General features: G+C 39.6%; 4 protein-coding genes across 7 annotated transcripts in view; 2 read left to right on the forward strand and 2 right to left on the reverse strand.

Annotated features, from left to right (window-relative positions):
* Nucleotides 1-780: 780 nt before the first annotated feature.
* On the reverse strand, nt 781-9920 carry pbx2 (pre-B-cell leukemia homeobox 2). The gene is made up of 8 exons (XM_046044927.1): nt 9542-9920; nt 8804-8877; nt 7439-7683; nt 6582-6772; nt 5859-5994; nt 4496-4637; nt 3729-3823; nt 781-1572 (listed from the first exon to the last, which is right to left on the reverse strand). The coding sequence occupies exons 1-8, from the start codon at nt 9781-9783 to the stop codon at nt 1492-1494; spliced, it is 1206 nt and encodes a 401-aa protein (XP_045900883.1). The 5' UTR covers nt 9784-9920; the 3' UTR covers nt 781-1491.
* On the forward strand, nt 9360-13506 carry LOC123968281 (G-protein-signaling modulator 1). Of its 2 annotated transcripts, XM_046044929.1 has the most exons (6): nt 9360-9917; nt 10648-10732; nt 11158-11704; nt 12024-12189; nt 12437-12684; nt 12840-13506. In XM_046044929.1, the coding sequence occupies exons 3-6, from the start codon at nt 11177-11179 to the stop codon at nt 12978-12980; spliced, it is 1083 nt and encodes a 360-aa protein (XP_045900885.1). In that variant the 5' UTR covers nt 9360-9917; nt 10648-10732; nt 11158-11176; the 3' UTR covers nt 12981-13506. The 2 variants fall into 2 exon arrangements, with proteins under 2 accessions (XP_045900885.1, XP_045900884.1); XM_046044928.1 differs by lacking the exon at nt 9360-9917 and having other exon boundaries at nt 10550-10732.
* A 1802-nt stretch (nt 13507-15308) lies between these two features.
* Nucleotides 15309-22787, forward strand: dnase2 (deoxyribonuclease II, lysosomal). The gene is made up of 7 exons (XM_046044758.1): nt 15309-15616; nt 16757-16854; nt 17012-17183; nt 17911-18013; nt 18261-18425; nt 20115-20333; nt 20588-22787. The coding sequence occupies exons 2-7, from the start codon at nt 16757-16759 to the stop codon at nt 20956-20958; spliced, it is 1128 nt and encodes a 375-aa protein (XP_045900714.1). The 5' UTR covers nt 15309-15616; the 3' UTR covers nt 20959-22787.
* Nucleotides 22788-22872: 85 nt separating this feature from the next.
* Nucleotides 22873-27247, reverse strand: part of rgl2 (ral guanine nucleotide dissociation stimulator-like 2) — a 33045-nt gene continuing 28670 nt past the window's right edge. For all 3 annotated transcript variants that reach the window (XM_046044761.1, XM_046044762.1, XM_046044763.1), the window contains 4 exons: nt 26953-27046; nt 26547-26771; nt 26202-26316; nt 22873-25219 (listed from right to left, as the gene is read on the reverse strand). In XM_046044761.1, coding sequence (XP_045900717.1) covers nt 25038-25219; nt 26202-26316; nt 26547-26771; nt 26953-27046 — 616 coding nt within the window. In that variant the 3' untranslated portion in view covers nt 22873-25037. The remainder of the gene's footprint in view (nt 25220-26201; nt 26317-26546; nt 26772-26952; nt 27047-27247) is intronic.

Below are 27247 nucleotides of genomic sequence, written 5' to 3' on the forward strand. Positions count from 1 at the left end.
CTACATAAGTAAATAACATTTGAAGCAAAGAAACACAAACTAATTAGGCTATTTGTCTTCTAACCTCTTACATAGATTGTTTTTTCTTTACTTATCAAGTTTGCAACAAGGCCATATAGGCCTACTGTCACTGTTTGTATATTTTAGATAACAAATGAAAATATGCCTTTTAGGCAGTCCTCTTTTTTCTGTTGATCACTTCAAATAAACTAAAAAGTAAATAAATTAAGCAACAAACACATTGGCAGTCAATACAAAATGCATGTTAAAATGACTACTTATTTGAGAAGCTTCCATCTGACAGGGCAATAAGATTAATTATAATTATAATATTGTAAAAAAACAAACAAAAAAAATCTTTTGGGCAGTTTCCCCACAGTTGATTCAACCTTGTACCAATACACTGGATATTACAATAACATGCTGCCCAAAGTTTGCATTGTATTTACCTCTTCAATATAAAAAGTTCTTCCAGTGAAACAGATTAACATTGAAATCTGTTGATTATCCAGAGTAACTGCGCCATTATTACTGGAAACACTATGCTATACTTCTAAATTTAATATTTCAATGCAGTGAGCACCATAATATAAATTCCACTCTCCCCCACTGTACTGGGGAAAAAAAGAGGCAAATGTGTCAAAAAAGACATATTTGCATGGCTAGATAGATACATTTAAAAAGGTGAGAGTTGAGTGAACTAACCCAACGCCTACATACCTCAAGCTTTTTCATTATGAACTCTTGACTCTACATAAATCTCGATTGATCACCACCTAGTTGTGAATACAGAGAGTCTTTATTGTAAAAGAGGTAGAGAGAATACAGGTGTTTCACTGTACAGAAAAAAAGACAGCACTGTTGATATACTCATTCAAACCATTAATATGGACTCAGGCACGCCTCATTCATTGTACAGGGACACATAAGCCCGGTAGAAAAAAAACAAACAAAACAGAGAAACAAACACACAAAATCTTTGGATTTTTCTCTATTGCCCTCTCATTCACTTAATGCATTCTCTCTTTCTGAGCTGTTAAAATGAAAATAGCTGTAGCACTAATAATAAAACAGCAATAATATTAATAATAATGATATAGTGTGCTAAAAACAATGATAATGCAGTCCAACCTCCCCCCCTTCCCAACCACAAACACCTCAGTAACATGTCAAAAGTAGTGGAAAACAAACCCAACGACCCCGATAATAAAACCACACCTGCATGCACACGACACGACACGACAAACACACACACGCACACACTCTTTCACTCTACCCTCTGTGCACTCAGCTAACCATACAAACATAATAGTGACCAACGCTGAGTTGTAAGAAAAGGGGGGAAAAAAACAGTGTACATTTAAAATAATCAAACCAAACAAACGACGTACAAAAACAACTGCAGCCAAGTGGAAGTGTGATATCATTCTTTCTGTCTTTTCTGTCATCGAACTTTCCGTCGCTGTCGTTCTCTGCCAAAGGGCAGGGGCATCAGTCAGAGTTTTCCGAGTGATCGCTGTGGGGCGAGGTGCCAGATGGGGGCGAGTTTCGACCCTGCCAGTTCCCGTTAGCCTGAGAAATCAAAAGAAACACAACAAAAGGTGTCAGAGGGCAACACTTGTGTCTGCATTGTACTTTTCTCATTGTGTTATTTTTCAGCACATCATCTGTGATTTTAACCACATAACCACCGACATCACTGCCAACTACACAATCTCAATTTGTTTTGGACTGATTTTATATTTTCTTGTCAGTTCACATGTGAAAATAAATTCCAAAAGTTGTTCAATGGGATGCAGCTGACAGCAACTCTTATTTCAGATGCTCATAAGAATCATTGACATGCAAGACCTGAGAGCTGGGTGCTGACAAAATTAATGTGGTTTGTTTTTGTATTAACAACTAAGTTGTTCAGCAGCAACCTTTTACCTGAACGCACTTTAACAGCGTATCAACAGCGTTTTCTGAAGATTCCCCTATCTGAACTACATTACATGGGATGACAATGTTGACTTTGACAAACTTTGCTTTTCATAGCTGACTGAAATTAATTGAAACCAAAGCCTGCCTGGAAGTAAATCAATGTATATTTGAGTAATTCATTCATTGTTAAAATAATTTTTTTCAAGCTGCTTCTCTACTGTGATGGTGCTGTCTGAGCAAAGCGAGCGTTCGGGGGGGGGTTAGAGTTTACATACAAAGTTAATGCAAAGATGCGTAGAGCTGCGATTTCCTGTCGGGTGGCGCGAAGGGGCGGTGCCAGTGACGTGAAGGCAACGCAAAGGCCGTCGCGTGAGTTGAAAATTCCCAACTCAAGCAAAGTTTTATAGACCAAGTGATTAATCATTAATGAAAATGATAGGGCTGTCCCCAACTAAGGATTTACAAATCCTGCCTATAGTCGAGTGAATCTCAAATCATGTCATGTGTGTTTTTGTGCGTGGCCATTGTGCACTCTCTCTCTCTTGTTGCCGTGCTGCCAACAACTGCGAAAACTGGTAATTCTATGTAAAATCAGACGTTGAGCACCCCCGTATCGCCAAAATGGCATGATCCTTGTTTCGCTGTGAGGCTTCGACTGACACTTCGAGATTGACACTCGAACCAGGCTCCGCCCATCGAAGCATTGAATCCTCAACTATTTGGGGTCAGCCCTAGTTGGTAGTAATGTCAAATATCTACAATAAGAGTTGTTAAAGTAAAACTGAAATCCTGATTAAGGAAAACCAATTGTTTTTTGTTAAGGATAAGGCTAGAATAATTCAAAATGTTTCTTATTGTCCACATAGACCAAAACCAACAATGTGTAAGTCTGTCTCTGGATACTTTCCAACTTCAGTAGCCTGTCTGTGGCTCCCAGTCCCAAGCATAATGGTTTCTACTGAAGATGTAGATACTAGGACTGGGCGATAGGGACCAAAAGTTTTTAGCAACCATGTTTTTACAATTTGTACTAACTTGGTTTGTTTCTTATTTCACCATTTTAATTATACTTCATTCTCCATCTTAAATGTCACTCACTTTTTGAATCTGCCTCCTTCAGTTCTTTTCACACTCAAACCTATCGTAAGTTACCTATGCTGCAAACACATCAGTGTGCCTCGCTCTGGTGACTTGCTCCATCAGTAGTAAGCTATGTTGTATAAAGTCGCCAGAAAAAAAACACAGAACTTGTCTTCTCGACTTTTCCACTCGCGATTCCGTTCACAGCAGCAGCTGTGCCGCATGTTGAGGAGGCATGTAGCCTTTCAAAACAAAACCGACGTGGTAGCTAACAAATCCACCGTGTCGTGACTTCTAACGTATTAACTCTGTTTCTCTCTACAATGTTTCGCCTAACCTGGGCACCCCACTAAAATAAATTGTATGAGTGGAAAACACTGAACCGTTGTTTTTTTTTTTTTTTCTACAAGCCAGGTCTTCAGCAGTGTCGACACCGACACTGTGTTTCCCTCCATGTTGTTAGGGAGTTTGTGAGTAGACGGCTGCACACAGACACAGAGGGAGGGGCGGGGCTGCACAATGAGGCAGAGAGAGAGGAGCAAATGCTGGCAGGACTTTACAGAAACACATTAACTCATCATCAAATTATATCGGTATAAACAGTATTGTCTAATTTTATATCTCTTTTGAATTTATACCGATATACCGCCTACCCCCAAATTATTCACATTTGGCACTCTAGTGAGTATTCGCGGCAACAGGAAGGTGTATGTGGGATAAAGTACCTGCATGCCCATTTGATAAGCAGACTGTTCGCCGTTCACAGGTGGAACCCCGAGGAACAGGTCAGCTGACCCGGACAGGGAGAAGGATCCAGACCCTACAAAAACACAAAAACAGCAGAGCAGCCTCAGTACTTAACTGTTTTACATATAGACACTAACTGTCCTATAAACTGTCAGTGTTGTTGTAGCAGTTTAGGGTGGAACACTATGAAACTGCTATTAATGGCATCATGGAATTCTATATTGTGTATTATATTGCCTTTAACTGTGAATGTGAAGAGTAAGGATGTCTTTCACAAAGGAACAAAAACATGAGCTAAAATACTCCTTACACTGTTAAGTCAAGCCTCATTTTGTGACCTGTGCATTTTACTGCCCCAGCTGTCACATTAGGATTCATACATTAGCTCCCCCGCTAATGCAAGTAAGTAGCAAAGTAGGCTGTGGCACGAAAAGTGGGGCTAGCAGAGCAGGCAAGTTAATGAAAAACAACCATGTAAAAAAAAGTATAAACTACAGCAAGGATAATTGTGCAGCAGACCAGTAAACAAAAATGACATTACTGATTGCTTTGTCTTTGTTTATAATATGTGCCAACTCAATGCCTGACAACATTTTCAGTTTCCCTAGCCTTAGGTTATACATTGTGTTCAGGTAGACAGCCTGACAGGTTCTGGAACAGGGACAAACTGAGGCAGAAAACAATATATTTCACTGTCTCAAGGAGACAAGTTGTGCACACTGTGGCTTTTATCGTCTTTTAGTACCTGTAGAGTTGGGAGTGTGCGGGGAATCGTCGCCCTGTCTGGCCCCCAAGGCTGTCTTCATGGCATAAAGGTTGGCCTCTTCTTGGAACTTGCCAATGTTTTTCTTATAACGGATCCTCTTATTGCCAAACCAGTTTGAGACCTGGCAGAAAGAATTCCACAACACAAGGCTCAGTGTACACTCTTACATTTACAACATTTTGAAGAGTAATAGATCAACCCTGAGCGGCAGATTTTCACACACACACAGAAGTAGGGTTGACCCCGAACAGTCGAAGAATCAGTGCTTCGATGGGCAGAGCCTGATTCGACTGTCAATCTCACAGTCAAAGCTTCGCAGTGGTGTTATGAAACGAGGATTGCACCATTTTGGCGATATGGGGGTGCTCCACATCTGATAGAACTACCAGTTTTCTCCCAATAAGTTAATATATAGTCTATTACAAAATAAATATCAACATATAATTCTGTAAATAAAAATTTGAAAAGAAAGAAGCTTTTAATAAAAAGGTTTTTAAATTGCGTGACTAAATCCAAAATTGTAACCCTAACCCTTGTGTATATTAGGGCTGAATGATTTTGGAAAATAATCTAATTTCTTTTTTTTTAACCAATATTGAGATTGTGATTTAATATGCGCTTAATTTTTAAGCTCTTTTCCTTCTGTATTATTCAAAACAGACAAGGAGTAAACTGTTGTATAGTACGACCAACACAATATTAGACAGATTACACATACGCTGTTCTTTCTTGTAATAATAATTTCTTTCTTGTAATAATATAAGAAAGATCATTTGAGAGTCAAGTCATGGCATTAAATATATATCATTAGGTTGTAACCAGGCTGTAACTCTGGACAGACTGGGCCTTTTTCCGACTTGTGAGTTTGGTTTGAAAGGCTGTTTCACAGATTTTTCCTGAGCTGACTGGTCGATCACCACAATACGCTTACCTTACACCATACATGTCTTTCTGTTGTGCATTTTCCTGTCCATCAAAGCGGCAGATGGCTCAACAATTTCACCCACCACCACCATGTTACCTGCGGGTGGTGGGTGCTACTTTCATTCCATGTGGTACAAAGGTTTCTGTTGTGTCAGCTTCTGTCAGGCCATTACATAAGTCAAGGTACAGCGTAATGTGCACAGTTGATTCTTTGTCTGCAGACTGCTTTCCGCTTGGGTGTCATGTGACCAGAGTGTAATTGCAGCCTTTGCGATTAGAAAATCTAGTTCTGTCACATCGCAATAATTTCGCAAATGTAATTAATTGTTCAGCCCTAGTGTACATGTGTCATATGTGGTGAAGAGACGGAGCCCGAGCCATTGCTGCTTGTTCCTTAAAAGTATAGCCAGTGGTTTACCTGAGACATGGTGATTCCACACTGTTTGGCGAGTTCCTCTTTGGCTTCTTCACTGGGGTAAGGGTTAGACAGGTGGGAGTAGAAATACTCATTCAGGACCTCTGTGGCCTGTTTGCTGAAGTTGCGCCTTTTGCGCCTGATGAGACACAAAAAGGTGACAAGTACTTTATTAATTAAATTTTACACACAATAACCATTGCCATTCCTCACACATACAGGTCTAAATGGCTACTAAGTTAGTCAAATATGCTCCTCTAAAGTTAGTTTGCGTTCTAACATGAAATGTGTATAAAAAGGTTCAAATTGACATGAAATGTCAGAATGTGTTTTCTGAACAATTTCAACAAGGGGCATCAATATAGCAATGTGCTGCACATCACTGCTATTAGCCCAGAGCAATTATATTCACTCTCATTTGTCAAATTTGGAAATATATTGTTTTGGTTTTTTTTAAATGACCCTCTGTACATTTTGACATATTTGTCAGTTTTTATGAGTATGTAATTTTTGCATTGATGAGTATTGATTTACTATTGGAAACTATAACTGCTAACAATCTATGCTGACTACAGCTACTGTCCTCTAAATTGAGGTGGGGTTGCAACCTTTGTGATGTTTTAGAGCCACAATGCAAGCCTACAGGTATGATAACTTCATACACAAAAGATTTATTCATATGGCTCTCAGTGCAATATTCCTTTTTGAAAACAACAACATGCCTACCTTGCATCAAGGAAACGGGACCTCAGGATCATGACTGCCTCACAAGTGCTCTGCTTCAGCTGGGTCTGGATCGTGCTGAACTTGCGGTGGATGATGGCCACCATGCGCTCAATCTCCCGTGGAGTCACGGGCCGTGTACGGGACTGCTCCCTCAGCAGGTTCATCACATGTGTGGTGAACTCAGTGCATGCCTGGGTAGGGGAGACAGGCAGCCAGTGAAGGACAGAAATGTGCAAAGCACTAATGCGAGGTGTATTATTTCATGTGGGTTGAATTTTAGGACATGGCATTCAAAAAAGTTCTGTAGAGAAGAAAATGTCACATCACAATAAAACATTGAATATTCCTGTTTTTGTTAGTAAGCATGTATAATCAGGTAAAAGCATAATTACTAACAGGTATTGCATTATAACTTTATACAAATTTAATGTAGCGGGTTGATTTATATATTACATGTGCAGCAAGTTGAACAGGCCAGTTTTTTAGGTTTTAATTCATGTTGCAGAAATAATTTGTTATATGTTGCTGAAAAGAAGAGTATCTTTACAATGGTGGATTTTCCAACAGGTTCGAATGGTGTTTTGAATAACAGCATACAATAGGGCTTTAGTGGAGGTTGGAATATGTGTTGCTAAAATCATTTTAAAATACCTCTTCTCATACAAAGATATGGAGTGTATACTTAGTGTTTTTTGATCAGCAACATAAGGACAGAAGTGTATTCCTCGGCAAAGAAAAGTTATGTGACTGAACTCTAGACCTAACATGCCAATGGATTACGCTTCTGGCGAGCAGCTTTAGTACAGGCAAGCGTGTACGGGCAATGTCAGCGCTCGTCTCCTGTTGCGACACGGTACCTGCTCATACTTCTCCAGCTCAGTGTGGTAGATACTGCGAATCTGGCTCAACTTGCTTTTGTAGTCGGAGTGCTCAAGCGAGCTGTCAGGCGACATCCCTCCTGAGCTGGTGGCAGCAGACACAGCAGCAGCAGCCCCTCCACCCTTCTCTGGCCCCGCCACACCCTCCGCCAGCAGCATGTTGTCCAAACGCACCAGCTGAGGATCCTGAGGCTCTTCCTCCTGGGCGTTCCTCATTGAGAGGCCTGTCAACAAGACAAATCAGAAATCAGAATCAGAACTACTTTATTGATCCCCGAGGGGAAATTCTGTCACAGTCGCACACAACGCACAAAAGGCAAAAGCAATATAAATAAAGATAGCGGTATACACAGAAATATAAATATCAGAGTAAAATATATAAAATATTATAAATATTATATTGTTTTTGTGGGATAAATACCAACAGAGAAAGTAAATGTGATGAGGTACAGTCACATTACACTCCTATCCTGCGAATCTTCCACCTGTCATTTACTTCAACTGAAGCCTGTCCTGTTTTGGTGCAACTCATTGGTCAAAGCTGACTTTTGTTAAACTTTGTCCTGCAAATTTGCAGAGTCTGCCAATAGAAACACTGATGCACTGTGTTCTGAGGTGGACAAGTCATTACTCTGTGAGCCACCACATTGTTTTGTGCATCCCTTTTATACTGTTTAGTTTGTGATCACTTAGTTCAATTTTTATTTATTACTCACATCAGAACATTCTTATTCGGAGCACAGTGCAGGTAGTTTCACAGGACTGAAAGCAAATGTCATCATAACTTTTAATAGTGGCTTTGAGGGAATCAGCTTTTACATGTATGTCTTGCTTTGAGCAATAGAATAAAATAAAATGATGGTTTAAAGTATTAATGAAAATATCCCACAACACGTTGTTTTTCTGAAACAAACTGTTGCAAGGAGTAAACTGTGCTTAACTCTTGTACTGCACAGTTATCAATCTAACCAGCAACATGTATTGTACTGCCCTGTAGGCACTGTATGTGTGTTTGCCCAGCTGCTGTCATTTGTCTCTATTTTTATACCAAATAGCATTTTTACATAATAGCTGTGTAATTAATTATCTTCATGTAGTTTTTTTTTTTTTCACATTGCAGGTATTCACACTGAGTTAGTGAACAGCAGAGTCAAATTAATGTTATGTTTGTGTATACTTGTTTATGATGTTATTGGCTTCTGGTGACACACTGTCAACACAAGTCTAATACCGCTGCAATAATCCAATAATTCACTGCACATCAAAATTCAACAAGGCGGGTTTAAAATGAAATTCATGGTGGCTAATACTGACAACATCGAAACACACACTAAATAACGTTACCAGTTTTTTCCTTTATCTCGCACAGGACGCTGAATAATGCAGGTTTCATTCGGTGACAGTTGAGCGCATGTTTCCTGTGGATACAGAAAAGAGCGTGACTTGTAGCTAGCATAACATGCTAGCTGTAAGCAAAGGCAGAGTGACTACATGCAAATTTACCAAAACAAAGACACAAATGAAGTGACTGACCAACCTTTTCCACGGCTAAATTAGCAAACGTTAGCTTCTAAGTAGCTACGAGCTAAAGGGGCAGCTGTTCACTTGTAATGTTACGCTGTTTGTAAACTAAGTTCGGTCATATGCTCATTTGTTTACCATACAGTTAGGTCTTAACGCACAGGAAAATATTGCTTAAACGTTTAGTTGCATTAGCTGTACGTGTTACCTTCCAATTTTAGCCGTAGCTAGTTAGCCTTGGTTAACCCAGCCTAGCAAGCTAACAATGGCAAACGCTACGTTTCAGACCAAGGCTGCTAAAACAAATACATGTTTGTAAATGACAGCAAATAAACAATAAGATTGAGCTAACGTAACAGCAAATGGATACGAACATGTTACAACATAATCAACTTTGTTTTCGTTAGCTTACGTTATGTAATTAGTCAGCTACTTGCTAAATAACCTAAACAATAGATGGAAGTTCAGGAAACTTTGCCACTGCGAGTTGGGGTCGACAAAGCGGCTAACCAGAAAGCAACTGCAGCGTCAATAACCCCAAAAAATAAACTTATCACTAACTTTGCTTGTGCCTCGTCCAAACTTTGATCGGTGATGGTCATTATTTGCTGCAGTATATCACCAATGTCTCTGCGGGGTTCGTGTCCGTTTTCTGTGCCCTCGAGGCCAGAGTCCCCTCCGTCGGACCGATGCTGGGAAGCTTGATGGGCCGAGTTAAGGGCATGCATCCCGGGGTGGCCACTCATGCCGAGTCCCCGGCCGTTGGCAGGCCCGTTGCCAGTCAGAGGCTGCTGCTGCAACATTTTCAGCGACGCACAGTGGCGACGACTGCTGCCCAACTGTGCTCACAGGCTTACAGCACAGCCTGAGCCAATGCATCGCAGAAAGCAGGGTCCCCTAGCGATTGACAGGAAAATTTACAAGCCAACAATGCTGGGTAATTTCTAACCACAACAACAAAACATGTGCAACCCCTGCATTTTTAAAAAGCAGATGTGTGTGTGTGTGTGTGTGTGTGTGTGTGTGTGTGTGTGTGTGTCTGAGTGTGTGTGTGTGTGTGTGTGTAACAAATAAGATCTAACTAAATAAAATTGAGTTTATGTGCTGTAGTGCCGTCCTACAGTGCTAAGCCTATTTATTTACAAGAGTCAACAGAGACCTTCAGATTAAAGTAGCTTCTTTTTAATTTCTGTGGTTTCGCGTGATAATCTCACTCAGACAACTTCTCTTACTTGTCTAACTCCACTTCTCGTTTTAGCAGCAAGTCAACAGGATGTGTGCCAAAACCACAACAGAGTGAGAAGAACTGTGTGCCTGTTTCAACATGTTGCAGTTGGGTCTGTCATAATCAAATGAGCAGCAGTTAAGGCAGCAGCTACTTACAGCTGCTCTGACAGCTTTAAGTTTATCTTCATTTATAAATAACCTTTGAATCGGACCATACCTATATGTACTAAGCCTAACCAAATGCATAAACTGTCTTCTTCTTTTGACAGTAATATTTCTAAATGACATGACTTGTGGGCCAAATAAATAGGGGTGGGCTGTGGTAAGAGGAACAGGAAGAGAGGAGAGGAGAGAGAAGGTAGCAAGGCAGACAGAACGGGCGAGAGCGTGTCACGTCGACATGTGAAACTCTTTTAGCCTTTTTTTTTTCCTTCATAAAGATATTGAAAAGCCAAAAATGCTGTGCTCCATACGTGGCAACTTCAAGAGATGATGCTTTGAAGACATAAAGTTTAAAACACAAAGGTAAGGATTTTTTATTTACTGTATGGTACACAAAGGTACCTTTGGTGGCATAACAAGAGATCTGTCAACAAGAATTACAGTGAAACGCAAAATATACAACAGAAGTCATCAGTCAGCAACAAGAAGGTGTTATCTCCTCTGAACATGTTGTCACACACCTTTGTTGTCACACAGCTGACAGCAATATGACTTAACTGTTGGATTTCCACCTTAAACATAATGTAGCCAAAATGCTAGAACCTGTCAAACTGGTTTCACATATGTTTCTCTGCAAGCGAAAGACACAGCTGCTCTGTAGCAGTCCTCGTGTCTATTTCAAGTAACTTCAGGGTTGATATGTGTGTTGTTTGCTGAGTATTTTTCTCAGAAGTGTTAAGAATGGGGTCATCAAAGTTTTTGACCTAACCCCTGTTGTTTCTTGTCAGGGTTTTGACATCAAGATTAATGGACTGCGCTGAGATCCAAGTTGAAATGGCTGAAGAGGGTCTGATAGAGCGTCTCGTCATCACCGAAGAGGGAGACATAACTGAGGGTGTCATTGAAAGAGGGGCAGTGGACTGTTCAGTTGTCATCGCACAGAGCTGCAGAGGAGAGTCGGCTCTGAAAAAGGAAGAGGAACATACAGCAGAGAACAAAAATAAAGAAGACGTAGCGAGTAACATGTGTTTAGAAGAGCAGAGCCTGGCAAAAAAACAAACCAACACAGAGGACGACCAGACAGGAGAGGTTGTTGCGAACGTAAAGGACAAACAAGATGGTAAACAAGAGGAAAGTGAGAACATGAATGATAAACAAAGTGAGAGTGAGGCGCAGACACATGAGAGGATGAGGAATAATGAAAAACCTGAGAAACCCAGTGACATAGAGGATAAAAAGTTTTCACAAAATAACCCTCAAGCGGACTTTAAGAGGTCAGATTCCTCTGAGCAACAACCTGAAGGAACAAAAAGCCAAGAAGAGGATCCAAAAAAGGTTTGTGCTGCTGTTATTTTACTTTGGCATATAACTTGAGATTACCAGTATAGTAACACAGCAGGTCATTCAGTGAACAAAGTAATGTAATGTAAAGTAGTGTAATGTTCTTGACTTTACCAACCACCCGCCATTTACTCTACAAGAAAAGCAGTCTCACGGTGGAAAACCAGCAGGTATCATTTTGTTACAGCATGTGTGGCAGTACGTAGGAGTCGAGCGAATTCTTTTGCTGTGCCAACAAACAGGCTGTGGTCTTACTGAGAAAACCTTTCCTCCCTCCCTCCCTTTTTTCTGACACCTACCTACCTTTTCTCAGGCTCATCGTTTAACCCCTGACTTCCCGGAAGCACTGTACGAGCTGCTCTGCACCCTTCAGGAGGGGAGACGGCTCAATGACCAGCGCTGCTCCTTCAGGCTGGAGAGGGGGATGAGGAGGCGGAGGTGCCATTCTGAGCCCAACACCACCAAACCAGCCAACAGAGGTGGGAGCGCTTTGAGAAGCTGTACTCTGGTTTCAGTGTTTAAGTGATGAAAGTGACGCAGCTGCTGCATTTGTTTCCATGTAGTGATGCTGACTCATGTGGATCAAGATGAAATAACATGAAACTACCTGTGACTCAAGAATGTTTTGAAACCTGTGCAACTTACATGTTTCTATGCCTTTCCTTGACCACTTAACATGTACTGTAATCTGACCTTCATAGCTCTTAAATTCTCATTTCTCCTCAGTCGTCTTTTCCTCCATGACTTCACTGCAGAAAGAGGAGTTTTTTGAACTGGTGGCCACCTCTCAAGCTCGTCGACTGGATGACCAGAGGGCGCAGCTCGAAAGGTCTCAACCCACAAAACCAAAAGGCAGAAGTTTCAGAGGCAGCATAAAGCAACTCTCTTTTGTGAAAAAGCCTGCGCCAGTTCCTGTACCCGTGCATGTGCCTGTGCCCAAAGAGGATCTGTACAATATGATCCTCACGACACAAGTAAGCAATCTGAACTAGTTGATTAGATGTTTTTATCATGACATGAGGTGTCATCAGCTATGTTTCTTAGAAGCAAAGCCTCAGTGTCTTGCCAAGTGGAGAATTATTTGACATAATTTGAGTCATTCATTTACCCACTTACCTCCAACTCACAGGCCCAAGGCAGGCTGGAGGACCAGCGCAGCAGGGCTCCTGGTCCCATGGATGATGATGATTTCTTCTCCCTGCTCCTGAGGGTCCAGGGAGGACGCATGGATGAGCAGAGGACTGAATTACCGTGCATGCTCCAAACCTGAGATGGAAAACAAAAAACTGCTACAGTGGGAACCATCCAGTACTGTAGCTTTTTTAGTCTGATTTCCTGGTAAAACAGGGTTTTTTGTTGACTTTGATGAAGCTTTGTTTTTGAGAATTGCTATCTCTTGATAGTCACTGTTAAAGCTGATGAGATTGTAGCAGAAATGCTAATGTTTCTGGCTTTTAATGTGACTCAAGGCACGTTTCTTATGAAATCGTGAAGTTTACTGCTAGTTAGGTACTGTTTTTCTTTCCTAGTAAATAGGATCAGTAGATATGCTTCCTTATTTTACCAAATTTTCAGTTTTTATTGAGTGTCTGCGATGTGGTTGAATGATTTTGTGTGTGTTCCAGTTGTTAATGTGGAGGAAGCAGTCGACTCGTCTCTGTTGTTTCTCCTTATTTGTACAGTAGACATTTAACACATAATGAATGGTGGTGAAGAGATAATAGCTCCAAGGCCACACAGTGCTTGACTATATATGGATAATTTCCCTCCAGAAAATAAAAAAAACGTGTATCTGAGGCATTTGCATTTTTTCAATTTGTCCAAAATGTTGTCTTGCAGAGCTGTAACACATGCTCTAGTGAGGATATCATTAGTGCATGTGCATTCTTTCATTCTTTTGCATTTATTTTATTTTTGCAAACACACAGTAGCTTGTAACTGGAAGCATTTGAGCTGTGGTGCTCACAAGGAGGTGTAAAACCTGCTATTAATCATTAATCATTATTCCCTTGCTTGGTCACATTCCCACACACTTTTCTTGTCAAACTAATCTTTTTAAAACACCCCATTGCACATAAATCAAAACATTCACATAGAAAAAGACAAGGTAGTGATGTCACATTTAGGGAACAAATAAAGGAAAGATAAAGGTGTTCATTTTCACAGAATTAATGGACTGAATACGGGGTTTATCTCGAAGTTCCTGAATTTTGATTTACATACCGAGTAATTTTTATTGAAGGTCACATCACCCGTTAGTCAAAAGGGAGATTTACACATTTGTACATTTTAATGGATATTAATACTGATTAAATGACTCAATCAAAAAGGTTTGACATAAAGGGGGATGTGACTCAGGGGGTAGATTGGTTGTCCACTTATCAGAAGGTCGGTGGTTTGATCACCCGGCTGCAAGTCTGCAGTTCCGTTCTGATGAGCAGTTGGCACCCTACCCTCTGTTATCAGTGTGTGAATGTGTGAGTGAATTTACATAAAAGCGCTTGAGTGTGGTTGGAAGAACAGAAAGGCACGAGTACAGACCATTTACCTTAAACATGCCATTAACTATGAAGTTCATTGTCAAGAACACTGCTTTACAGTGTTTGCTGCTAATGGAACATGGTAACTCATCTGAAGACTTAACACTATGTCATTAGCCTGAAGGTCCCTTAGAAACCTGTGACCTTTGGTGTATTTTTCATCCACTTAGTTCATAGAAAAGTTTTCTGAGGAAGTCCTAGTCGCATCGGTCTGCTAAAGTAAAGCTTGAGGTGACAAGAGGATGCTGTGTCACTTCCTCAAAAAGAGGAATGTGATAGCAACGTTGATCATTACTGCTGGCTGAAATCTACATTAAGAAAAAACATATTGTAAGCCAAACACGAAAAATATTGCCTCTGAATATATCTTTGTTGAATAATAAAAAAAAATAAGAAAGATCAGTTAATTCATTAAAAAGTTAAAATTTCAGATGTAAGGTCCAATGTCAAAGATCATGATATATCTTCAGGTTCTTGTTGTTATTCTGTCACATTACCTGCTTTTCTCTGCCTCTGCTCCAAATCATCAAGTGATATAAAGATAGATAAACATTTCAAATGAAAAGAAGAGGAACAGAGGAGGACGAGAAGAAACACAATTTCACCAAAATTGAGAAAGAGTCCAACAGCAAGAAACAACAGCAGGCCGACTAACAGGATTCAACTTCCACTTTTGAGATGGAAATATGCAATACGTATTTATACTAGGGTTGGGTCAATATACTGGCAATGGCCTTCTTTCAGACACCAGATATTGACAAGGTCAACATGAGGTTGCCATCATAGGCCTATATCTCCCTGTGCCTCAAATTTATCAAATATTTGTAGATGTTGGATATTGATTGAATATAGCCTGTACTATATAACCTGCACCTGTAGATGAAATCAAGATTACAGATCAACTGAAGAGTTATATATATAAATATATGTATCTAAAAACATTATTTATCCTTTTTCTGAGCAGCCCCGCCCACCGTGTGACGTCACTGTCCATGGACAAGTCTCAACACTACTACAGAAGGATAAGACGGGAGTAAGGAAGTTACAGAATATTTCAGCTGATTTTAACTATATTTTTGTTAGTCATTGTGTTGTACATTTTATAATCGTATGTAAAAACTACTTCGCTTGTCTTTATTTTTATTGTATTTTTTATTTTTCCCACAAGACATCTTTCGGTGTGGTCTTTGCACGGTTGCGTGAAGTCAGTGTCTTATCCTTCTCTTGTTGTCCCATTCCTGAACAAGGATGTAGTCGAAGATGAAACTTGTTCAGTGGGAAGTATAGTCACCCCAGATATTCATGCTGAGAACAAAATAAGAATCTGTTGAGCACATACACGAGAAGTTCGCACGCTCAACCAGAGGTAGGTACAAATATTTAAATTACACTTAACTTGTTCTGTCAGTGACTTCACTTTCCCTTCATGGTTCTAACAGTTAGCATTAACTTAGCAACAAGCTCAACGGCTGTTATGACTTGCGTCCACTGTGATTTAACGTTAGGTTGTCACTTGAAGTTAGTTAACGTAGAAGTTAGTTTTCAGATGAGATTAGCTGGTGGTTTTACCTCAGGATTTTAAGAACTTTTTTTAGCCTGCTGTAGATTTTACTTTCATGCACATTGTTGTTTCCTTAATTTTTGACTTATGTCACAAGATTCTGTTCCTGAATCCAGTGTTGAAAATGACAGCTGTTGAAAACGGAAGGCACAATAAAAATATTATAATTACAGCATATTGTCGTTTTTAATAATTTTTGTACGTTGCACACCGTTTAAGGCTGGACTAGTGGTGGAAGTAACTAAGTATAACTCACTCTCAAGGAACTTGTACTTTATTTTAGTATTTCCATTTTCTTCTATGCTATACTCCTGCTTCACTATTTCAGAGGGACACAACATTTATTTCATAGCTTAAATTACTACGTAGCAGATTATCATTATTAATACAAACTATAGCCAACAAATTCATTTTATGTGTTATAGGTTCAGCTACCAAGTTAAAATTAGTCCCACCTTTACAAGCTGCAACGTGAAAGTGATAATAATTATAATCCAGTTATATAATATATTGTTCTGCAGTAAGTCATTCTGTATTACTTCCGTACATTTTGCTGCTAGTATTTTTGTTCCTCTGCTTAAGTAAAATGTTGAATGACTGTTAGTATTGGTACTTTTCTTATACCTTTGAGCTATACCAGATGGTTTTACTCAATACATCATTATTCAGTTGAGTTTAAGCTTAACTGCATTTTCTGTTGTCAGTGGTGGAGAGGTTCTTTTAGTAAAAGTTGTAACAGCAGTTGTAACAACTACAAAGTGTTGAATATATATTTTTGTTCTACTTTACCTTCTACCTCTTCATACATTATAGTATACACAGAAACCTCACCTCCCTTTGCACTTTTTAAGGGGTAGCTTCACATTCTTTCAAGTCCATCTTAAAACAATGGGAATATATACTGTATCACTGGTAATAATTAATATGTCTGTTTCTTGTTCTTAGATGCTTCTGTTCATATCCCTGCTGATCTTCTGTGTGCCACTAGGGGGAAACACCTCTCCAATCAGCTGTCACAATGACCAAGGAGATCCAGTTGATTGGTAATTCATTGATAGCAGTACTGGGGGAAAAAACAAGCTTTTAAAAAGAGTGCTAACTAGAAGGATGAAACACTAAATGTGAAAATCAGTATCAAGCCTTATACCTTTTCCAAACTTCCTCTCTCAGATGGACTTACTGTCTCATTCTCTGTGTTAGGTTCTATATGTACAAGCTGCCTAAAGAACATGGCACCAAATCTACGGAACAGGGTGAGATGTATTTACTACTGGAAAAAGGGAGTGAAGGATGGACTAATGGGAAGGGGACAGTGAACGACACCACGGGAGCTTTGGGAAGGACAGTTGGACAGCTGTACTCACAAGAAAAGGTCTGCTTCCATTTTTTCTGACAGTTGGAATCTATTTTTGTGTCCATCTATATGCGATTCACAGTTTCATTTCCTTATAATTCACATATTTAAATATATGTATGATTAATGTGAAATTTATTTAATTTTCACTTTTTATTCGACATCGCTCGACAGTACAGTTCTAAATGAAAATAAATACTCTCTACACTCTAGACTCTACATCTGATCTTCCTCTAAAACTAAGTCTTTATTCTAAAATTGAGAGTATTTGTTATATGTGTCAAAATCTACAGGGATAGGGTTTTAGTATTAACAGTACATGTCTTTGAACCCATTATAATATTAATATTTGTTAGTTAATACTTGTAGGATCTTCTAGACATCAGCAGATGTATTTTTTGCCTGCTTCTGCTTTTTTGCTGCGGTCCTAAGACTTCTCATTTTATAGACGTATTCATAAAATGCAATGATATGCTTTTTTTGAAAGACGTGTTTCTAGACATTAGTAGATCAGAATAAAACTGAGAATGAGAACTGAAATTTAACTGTTAACCTTGTATATGCATTTGGTATATTTCTCCAAACAGCTGTGGGAAAAGTCATCCAGAACATATGTTTGTGTACATCAACTAGGTCTAATCATTGTTATGCTGTTTTATTTGGATGTTCAGCTAAAGTGGATGTGTGCCTGTGTTTTTTGTGTTTGGTTTTTAATTTCAATAAATACATTCTCTCCTCTTCACAGAACACAGAGGTAGCGTACATCCTTTACAATGACCAGGCGCCACCCGTGGACTTTGGTGACAGATGGGTTGATAACAGTGGAAGCAGAAGGGGGCACACAAAAGGTGAACACCAGAGCAGTCCACCTCTCATTGCATAGGCCAGATAGGCTGCAAGAGATTTTACTTTATACTAAAAAATCAGCTAATATGGGCAAGTGCATCAGTGGCACACTTTGTAAGTTTAAAACATAAATCATATTAAGAAATAAATGTGCATTGTTGAATTTATTTAGTTAGATTTTCATATCGGCTCTAACCAACGGAAGAGAAAAACCTTGATATTTTTTGCTGACAATTCTTTGTTCCTCAGGTGTCGTGCTGCTGGATAAAAATCAGGGCTTCTGGTTGGTACACAGCACCCCTAACTTCCCCCCTGTACGACAGGAAGGACAGTATTATTACCCCAGCACTGGTGTGCCAAACGGACAAAACTTTATCTGCGTTACCTACCCGCTCGAGCGCTTCCAGACCATCGGTAAGACTGGAGTCCTGCCATGTGTTCGTATAGCACAGGCAGAGCTGTAATAATAATAAAGATTCACACTGTTCTTCTGTCTGCTATTATATTGGTATGAAAGTTTATGCTTTAAGGAATTCTTGGATCTCAATAGATTAAAAATTCTCTAAAATAAAAAAAAGCCTCTAAAATTCATCTTTTTTGTAAACAGTCTGCGAGATTACAAATAAGATTTTGATAAATAGGTTTGTTAATCTATTCTGTCTTTTTATTAAAATTTAATACAAGTTCTCAGCCAATCATGTAATTCCCTGCTAATGTAAAGGAAGTTCTTCAGTGAAGACAAAGTCTATTAAACCTAATATCTAAGGGTTTTCCTGCTATTGATTGGTGCTTTTCACTGCTTTAAAAGAGCTTTGTAGTCAAAGCAAGTCCATGAGGGTGTAAATGCTGGTTCTGGCTTTCTCAAGAACATAAATAGTTCTTCTGAAACATAAAAAAACAAAATAGAAAACATCTAAGATTTTGTTCAGTATAAAAGTATAACAAATACTACTGTTATCTCCCTGTAGTGAAAAATAAGGATATTGAATCACAAGTTTGTTTGGTTAGTGTAGGTGGCAAATTCTTTGTTATAGGGGCTGTCTCATTTTCAAAGGCATTTCTTCATTATTGTCTTGTCGACACCCAGTACTTAGTAATCCAGTCAGGTGATGACACAACAACAATCCTGATCCAATATAATCAGCGTAAACAGGTGTCATCACCATGTCACCGAGCTGCCTGTGCAGTTCCCTGGCAGACCCAGCAGTTGGCACAGTTGCTATGGCACTGCCTGGGGTAATGTAATTAGATTGAGGTACGTTACCATAGAGATATCGGCCGTCACACTGCGGCATTGCATTTGCTCCATCAGATTCTCTCCTCTCCAGCTGGGACGGTGTCCAGGGTGACGTGGGGACACTGCACTTATATGCCTTGTCAAACGGCAGAAGGTGATCGCAGCCTTGTCACGTTTCGTTTGTAGAGTACCTTGCAGTAAAAATTTGAACATTAATGGAGGGAAAGTGAGATTTGAACTGGAAAACCAAAACCAAAATTGTCAACCTCATGAAACGTCAGAGGAACATCAAAATTAGAATTTGTCTTCTGGGCTCCGTTTTTGTCTGTACACAATTTGATGGCAATCCATCTAATTGTTCATGAGATATTTCAGTCTGAATGCCAATTTACTGTTAATTGTATTGGACAAACAAGCAATTTTAAGATGTCTCCTTCAGTTTTGAGAAAATGTAATTTTTTCCTCTATAAACTTACAGTTTATAGGCTACATAATGAATTAATTAAGCAGAAAATAATGGATTGGTTAATCAATTATGAAATGTAGTCTTAAGGAAACGCAGCCCTAATGGAGCTCATGGAAAGACAATAAGCAGATGTGCATAATGTGTTGAGGTTAGAATTAGTAAGTAAACGTAGACTGAGGAACATGCATGAGTTTTCTCATTGCAGTAAACAGTAAGGCCCTTTCATTGTATCAGTAGTTTCATTATCCCTCTATCATCCGTTGCTGTGCACAGTTGTTGCAGTGCCTCTGCACCAATGTCACCAAGACGGTGCTATTCATTTACTGTTCTTGACGAATAAGGTGATTCTAGAGTGCCGTTAGCAGCGTATGCCTTAAATCTAATTTGTTTTTCACCACAGGAGAGCAGCTTCAGATCAATCAGCCTAATGTGTACGACTGTGACGTCCCAGAGTCCTTGGCATCCCTGGTGCCCGCGCTCGCTGCTGTCTGTGAGAAAAAACATCAGTCTGGTCACATATTTCCACACATCAAAGCTGTGTCCAATCGCAGTGTGACTCTGACCTCAAAGGATGGGACCGATTTCATCGACTTTGCCAAAGGAGCCTCTTTTGACAATGGTGCGACTTTGGAGAGACAAAAGTAGTTTAAAGTTTGTTCTGGCCACAGCTCATCTTGTGTCAGCTTCACCTTGAGTTTTTGTGTAGGTATAAATAGGCCAGTGTAAGCATGACAAGTTGTAATTTGTGATAATAATTTGCTTCGCACTTTTTCTTTGACGTAAGACCATATAATTTAACAGAATGCAAACTGTTTACAGGCAATACATTAATGAGGACATGTTAAAATCTATCCTTCCTCTCTTCCTCATCAGACCTGTACCACTCCTGGGTGGCCCCCACCCTCAGGTCAAACCTCCTGGTCCAGTTCTGGGTTCGCTCAACAGGAATCCTCCCCTCCGACTGCTCGCTGGGCTGGAAGGTCCTGGACATCACTCTCATCAACCCAGGGCAGACGTTCACCTTCAAGGCCACCCAGGACCACTCCAAGTGGGCTGTCAGCCCCAAGGCGGCAGGAGTCGGGGCCGGGGGAGGCTGGGTATGTGTGGGAGACATAAACCGGAACAAGGCAGAGGAGAATCGAGGCGGTGGCACGGTGTGTCTGCAGGACCCAGTGGTTTGGAAGGCTTACAGGACGGCAGCGCTTGAGTGTGAGGCTTGTGGAGGAGGAACGATCCAGTGTTGAGTCTGCTGAGTCAGCTGGGCTTAAGGGAAGGGCCATCATGGGTTCATTGGTTTGAAATGTTTCAACATATTTAGTAAAATGTATATGTTTCTTACAATGTCTGGTGCAATCTAGATGTTTACTCTTTAAAATCAGTTGTAGTTTTCTTAGATATTCCCTGTGGAGTTTTTGAGCACAATTAATGCCATGGAGCAGTGTAATAGTTCTGCACCAGGAAACGGGCTAATGCGCCAACAAAGGCAGCAAATAAGAAGATAGCACGCTCGTAAAGATGGATGTAAATAACATTTCAGATTTCAAAAATCAACTTTGCAAATGCTTTATGAGGAAGGCAATGCATTCCCCACATCTGTAAGACTTGAAAATTACATTCCATTTTGGGTAACCACAACAGAAACCTTGTTTAAAAAGAAAACTTACATAAAAGACTTGTGCTTTAATGGCAAGTGTGACTTGAATTAAGATAAATTGCTTTAATCCCCCTGTAAACTTAATCTTAATCATTTCTCAATTCATGACTAAAAGTTAAAAATGATTTTTTTTAGTTATTACTTATTAAAATTAATTTTAATTTTAACCAAATTCTGCTTCATCAGGGCTGTGTGGATGTGGTTTGGTCAGATTTGATTTGATGGACAGGGACCAAACAACACATCAACTATCATCGATTCTGATTCAGATGTTTCTAAATAGTGATTAGTGCATGGAAGTACGTAACATCACATTTTTCTAGCTGCCCCCCGCCCACTTGAAAACACTGAGAAGAGCCAAACGTCTCTGAAAGAGCACAGAAAAAATACAGGAAGTACAAAACTGATCCGACTTTGGCAGGAAATAGCACATTCACGTTCATGAAGGACCCCTTCGCTCACAGCATTAAGCTGTGAGCTAATTTTCTGAGAAACATATCTGGCTCACAGCAAGTTTTCGGGGGCACAAAACACATTTTACTACTCATTCAGAATGATTATCGACTTGTATTTCTGTCCATCTGATAAAATTGGTGTGAATTACAGTAGTTTAGTTTCTAGCAATTTCTGAGAAAAATATCTGGCTCTTTTCACATCTTCTATTCACCAGCAAGTCTTCGTTTTGCTCACAGCAAGAAGCTGATTAAAAAACAAAATGTTTTTGGGGACCTCATGGCACAAAACACATTTTACTACTCCTTCAGAATGATTATTGGCTGTTATAAAGGGCTGTTACATCCTATCTATCAAACCAAATGCATATTGAACAATGCTGGAGTAGTAGTCAAATCTGACAGGAAGTAGAGGTAGCTTTATGGGAAAATGGTGTTCATTTTGAAAAACACAACAGCCTCAAAGTGCCACTTTAAATGAAAGCATTTGTTTAAGTGTCTTTATAACCACTGGGTACTGTTTTAACTGAAACTGATGAGATGATGTTGCAAACTGTGTAAGTGCTGCCTCACTAACTTGGACTTTTTGCTGCTTAAATGAAAATGAGCTGTTTTGTGTGTATTCTCAGGGAGCACGTCAAGTTTTGTTGGTTGAAAATGTATGAATATGGATTTTATGGAATTTTAATGTATGAACAATGTGGGATTGATTGCACACATTTCACTGACGTTAATCTACTGACACTGACAACATTCAGATGAGGAATACATTAATACTGTGTGTTGTGTTATTAACTGGGTTTTTATGAGTTTCTATGAATTTAAAATGTGCTTTTCTGCCATCCAGAACCCTTTTTTTTTCGTTATTGCCCTTAGATTTTATAGTTGCGTCACATTCCCACATACATTCATTCTGATGTTGATTTTGGTTGATGATAAAGATGCTGAATAAAATGACTATTACAGAGTTCTAATACTACAATCTTTTGTAACTGATGTATATTCACCTTGCTTTATTTACCTTCTCAATGAGAAAAATAGAAATATCAGTATTTCACATATAGAGACAGCTTTAATTCTTTGTACGGGATACTCAGCAGCATGGAAAATATCTGTATTGAACGTGGAATACGTTGCAGCACATCAGTCAAAAGCAATGGTATTCATATAAAAGTAAATTTATTACCACAAAAATAGGACATCCTGTATGTAGTGCATAAATAGCTTTGATGTGAGACTACACAGCACTAGAGGTGAGTGCATTTCCTCCATGTACACTGCATGGTATACATTCTAATGCAAACATGAGGAAAGATGAACATCCTGTAGAGAAAGGCACTAAAACAATCAGTAACACAGCATAATGCTAGCACACATCGTCTGAAGAATCCTCTCCCTTGTCCTGCTTTGCTTGTGCCTCAGCCAATACGGAGGCCTCACCAGCACTGGGCAGATACAAACAGAGGTCACAGGACTTTGTCAAAGCCCAGCCTTTTCTCAAAGAGATTGTGTGTTTTACACATACAATGAAGTTAACATGTTAATTCATAACATGAAATTGGAGCTGAGGCTTTGTATTGTATGTAAACAGCAGTGAAGTTGTTTCCCACTGAGCTGCGTAAAAATCTGCATAAATTAAGTTTAGCTTATGCTCTGTTGAAAGGGTCAGACTTGGAAAATCAATTCAACCCAAAGAAGGTGGTGTATTGTTTTGATTTTCTTATGGTTTTGGTACTGCAGTGAAAAAGTGAAGCAAAGCCACATGCTTTGGAAGCGCTGCAAGGTGTTTTTAAAGCTGCAATAATCCATTTTTGGCCACTTGGGGTTGGAAGAACTCCAAAAAGAGCTGTATGACATTTTCCCGCCTTATAAAGTTGTTACAACTAAGGTGTTAGAGAACAGCTGCCTACATATATATCCAGCTGAAGATGAAGTATTTATTTAGAGTTGTATTTCTGTCCATCTGATAAAATCAGTGTGAATAACACTCCTTTTAGATGTAGTTTCTAGCAATTTCTGAGAAAAACATCTTGCTCTTTTCCCAGCTTCTATTCACCAACTATTCAATAACTTTGTGTGTCTGCTGGTTGCTGTTGGGCAGGTAGCATACAGTGGGGTCATGTGAGCTTTTTGGCCGACAACAGCTGCTGCTGGAAACAGGCTTGATAACAGCTGTGAGAATGGACCAAGAAGTACATTTCCGAGGCCTGCAGAGTTGATCCTTCTTTTTAGGCGAGTGAGCAGCCCCTTTCACAAACTGAATAGTAATTTAATTCATTGTTAGTATAAAAATGCAGCTTGAAGTTACTGCTGAAATGAATATCTGCTTAAGTCAAAGCTGAAATAATTACTTTCACTGTCTTTAGACACATGCTGGCCTGTTTAAAGTGAACATCTTGCAGGTATTTGATGCATCTTTCCTTGATGAATTAGTTACTGGACAATCTGGACACATGGGACCTTGAGCTCCTTGCCAGTGTAAACACAAGGTTGACATCATACAGACGTACAAAATATATAAATATATACAAAACATATATATGTCTAATTTGACAAGCTCCAGTGTTTTGCTACAATGATGCACTTGTATTGCATCCTTTGCTTCCCTATGTGTGCTGTTTACCAGATCTGACAGATCTGTATATTTTGATTTCATTATGCTTCCTCCCCCTCCCCCAAAAAACATCTTAAATCCTTCAGCGGCATCTCAGGTGATCAGAAATTCTGACCAATTAAATCTTTTTACATTTGGAAATGTCACTCATGACTCAGGCACAAAACAACAAGGGATTTCCTGGTGATTATAAGCAATTAAACAGATCTCATTCATTGAGTTGGAATGAAATAAATGCGTCAAGTGCTACCTGACTGGGACTCGAGAGCCAGCACCAAAAGTATTAGAAATGCATACTGTTTGGAAAAGAGGAAAACTGACATTGTTCTTCAGCAGCAGACAGCTCTGGAGAACACAGCAGGGCAGCCGGAGGTCTGAAATGTTGAAATGTCAAAACCTGCTATGGAGTCGTTGATTTAAACACAAGGAGCCTTGGTCTTGGTGTTTTGGTGTAACAAGCTTTGTAGGAGTATGGGCGATAGGCATATCTAGATGTTTGTCTTGCACAGAGAAGGCCACATTTACTGTTTGTGAGAGCTCGCCCCGCATTCATGTCAGCACTATGAGAAAAATCTGTCACTGTGGATGAAGAAAAATCGGATGTCAAAATAGAGTCCTGACCAGTCTCCTCCCCTTGGCCTTGATTCGAGGAAAAGTGGCACTTGTTTCTGTGCTGATCGGTTGTGAGCCCAGAGGAGTGTTCCCGCCTTTCCTTCTCAACAGGAAGTCAACACTGGATGATGTCATGGCGTAGAAGACATTTCCTGTAGCAGGGATGACCAGTTCTACGTTAAGAGAAGAGAGACAAACAAACACATCACAAATCAATAAAACTTCTCCAAAGTTGCTACAATGATGGTTTCAATACTCTAAAGCACTCCAACTCTGACAATACATTGGACACCCTGATGGCCTAGAGGTTAAGCACCAAGCATGAATTGCAACATCCCCGGATCAAGTCCAGAGACTGTTTTTGCATATTGTTCTCCCTTTTCGCCTTCAGTTTCTTTTAAAAGTTTCTTTTATTACCACACGACTAGGCTTGTGGAATCAATTTCAGTACAGATGGAATGGCTGTAACAATACACCACATCCAACACCAGTGAAAACATAAAGGACATAAGTGTAAAAAGAAATAACTTCCAGTGCACAATTCCACATATCATACAGTTAGACTGACATTTGTGTATTCATCTATTTAACTGTTTAGCTTTGGGGAAGAATTTTTTGTTGTTGTTGTTGTTGAAATTTTACGTTTACAAGTTGATCTGGATTTACACCAAAACACACACAGTACACACAAATCATTGGATATATGTGCCAGAATCGTTTTCATTCAAGTATATAAAGTAGTCTGTGGGAAACTAATAAAAATGCAAATAAAATACCTCATCTGACAATACTAAAAACTGATAATGGAGATCCCTGGATCTGCACCGGAAAGGGGCCACTTACACATCTGAGTTTGACTTTACTAAACTAACTAAAGTTTCATTGAAGTCTGTACGAAACAATTTCAGATATTCTACTAACAAACAAAGGAACTGAATAAAAATGATTACCCTGTTGGAAAATGTAATTAATGAGAGTCCAAAGGAGCATGTGCTTCACTAAAAACCTGACTTTAACCATAATTTAAGAAAAGCAAAAGTATAACTAAAAATCTGAAAATGATCTCAGTTTTGTCTCCATTTGGATAACACTACCCAATGATAAAACTGGTTCAGAAATACAATGTACATTTCCAATAGGTGTTGTTGTCTTTACCTTTTCCCTCAGGCAGAAGTTGGATCAGCTCATATCTGGATGCCTGTTTGGGGTCCTGAATGTGCTTTTCTAAGGCAGAGCTGATCACAGTGGGGGTCTTATCATTGCTTGTAACCTGCGGCGAAAAGGAGAATAACAATGACACTAGCACAGCTTGATTTGCACTAATGATATCCTGGGTCCATTGTATCCTGAGGATCTGATTCTGATGACTATCATTACGGGATCTTTGCAAGACCAAGGGAGAGGTTGTAAGTGCAGCTTGTTGCATAGAATGTGGGCCAGAGCATTTTCTACAATCTCACTGCTGCTGTAAAATTAGATTCAAATAGTTTAACTTTGTACCAGTATGCTTCGGTACATGTTTCCATCATGCAGGTCCATCCGTATCCTGATGATTCGCATGTCGGGCCCTGACCCTTGGATATTACTGGGGGGGTTGTTGCCACAGGAGGCTGATCGGCGGTGTGATTTTGTGGGAGTGGATGGAGTCAACGTGGCAGGGGTGGACTCATTGGTTGGAGGAGACGTGTCAACATCCAGGCAAGACACAGATGGAGATTTCATGTGCTGCAATAGAAATAAAAGCAAGGACGTTATTGTTGTTCTTTTTAATATACATAGTTCAGTACAATGCTGTTAATCAGATTTAGCCAAAATCGAAAAAAGAGTCACTCCTGCATACAGTGTCTGTAAAATGAGCTAATATAAATTCAAAGTTGGCCTAAAAGTAGAAGTAAAACTATGTTACCTTTGTGAGTTTGGAGAGCAGATTGTTGACAGGGGAGGGGAAGTCAAAAAGGCTGTCACTGTCACCAACCAGGCTGGTCCGGGAGGAACTCAGGCTGTCAACACACAAACGTATAAACACATTCAAATGTTTTTGTTTATTATCATCCCATTCATCCCATTAATAACCATTTAGTCAACAAAATTTCAGAAAATGTGGAAAAAATCCATCATCACATTGCATGTTTTGTGCAAGCAACATTCTGAAATCCACAGAAAAGCAGAAAAATGGACATTTGAGAAGCCAGAAGCATTTA

This window comes from Micropterus dolomieu, linkage group LG03 (assembly GCF_021292245.1).
Source record: "Micropterus dolomieu isolate WLL.071019.BEF.003 ecotype Adirondacks linkage group LG03, ASM2129224v1, whole genome shotgun sequence".
Taxonomy (NCBI): Eukaryota; Metazoa; Chordata; class Actinopteri; order Centrarchiformes; family Centrarchidae; genus Micropterus; species Micropterus dolomieu.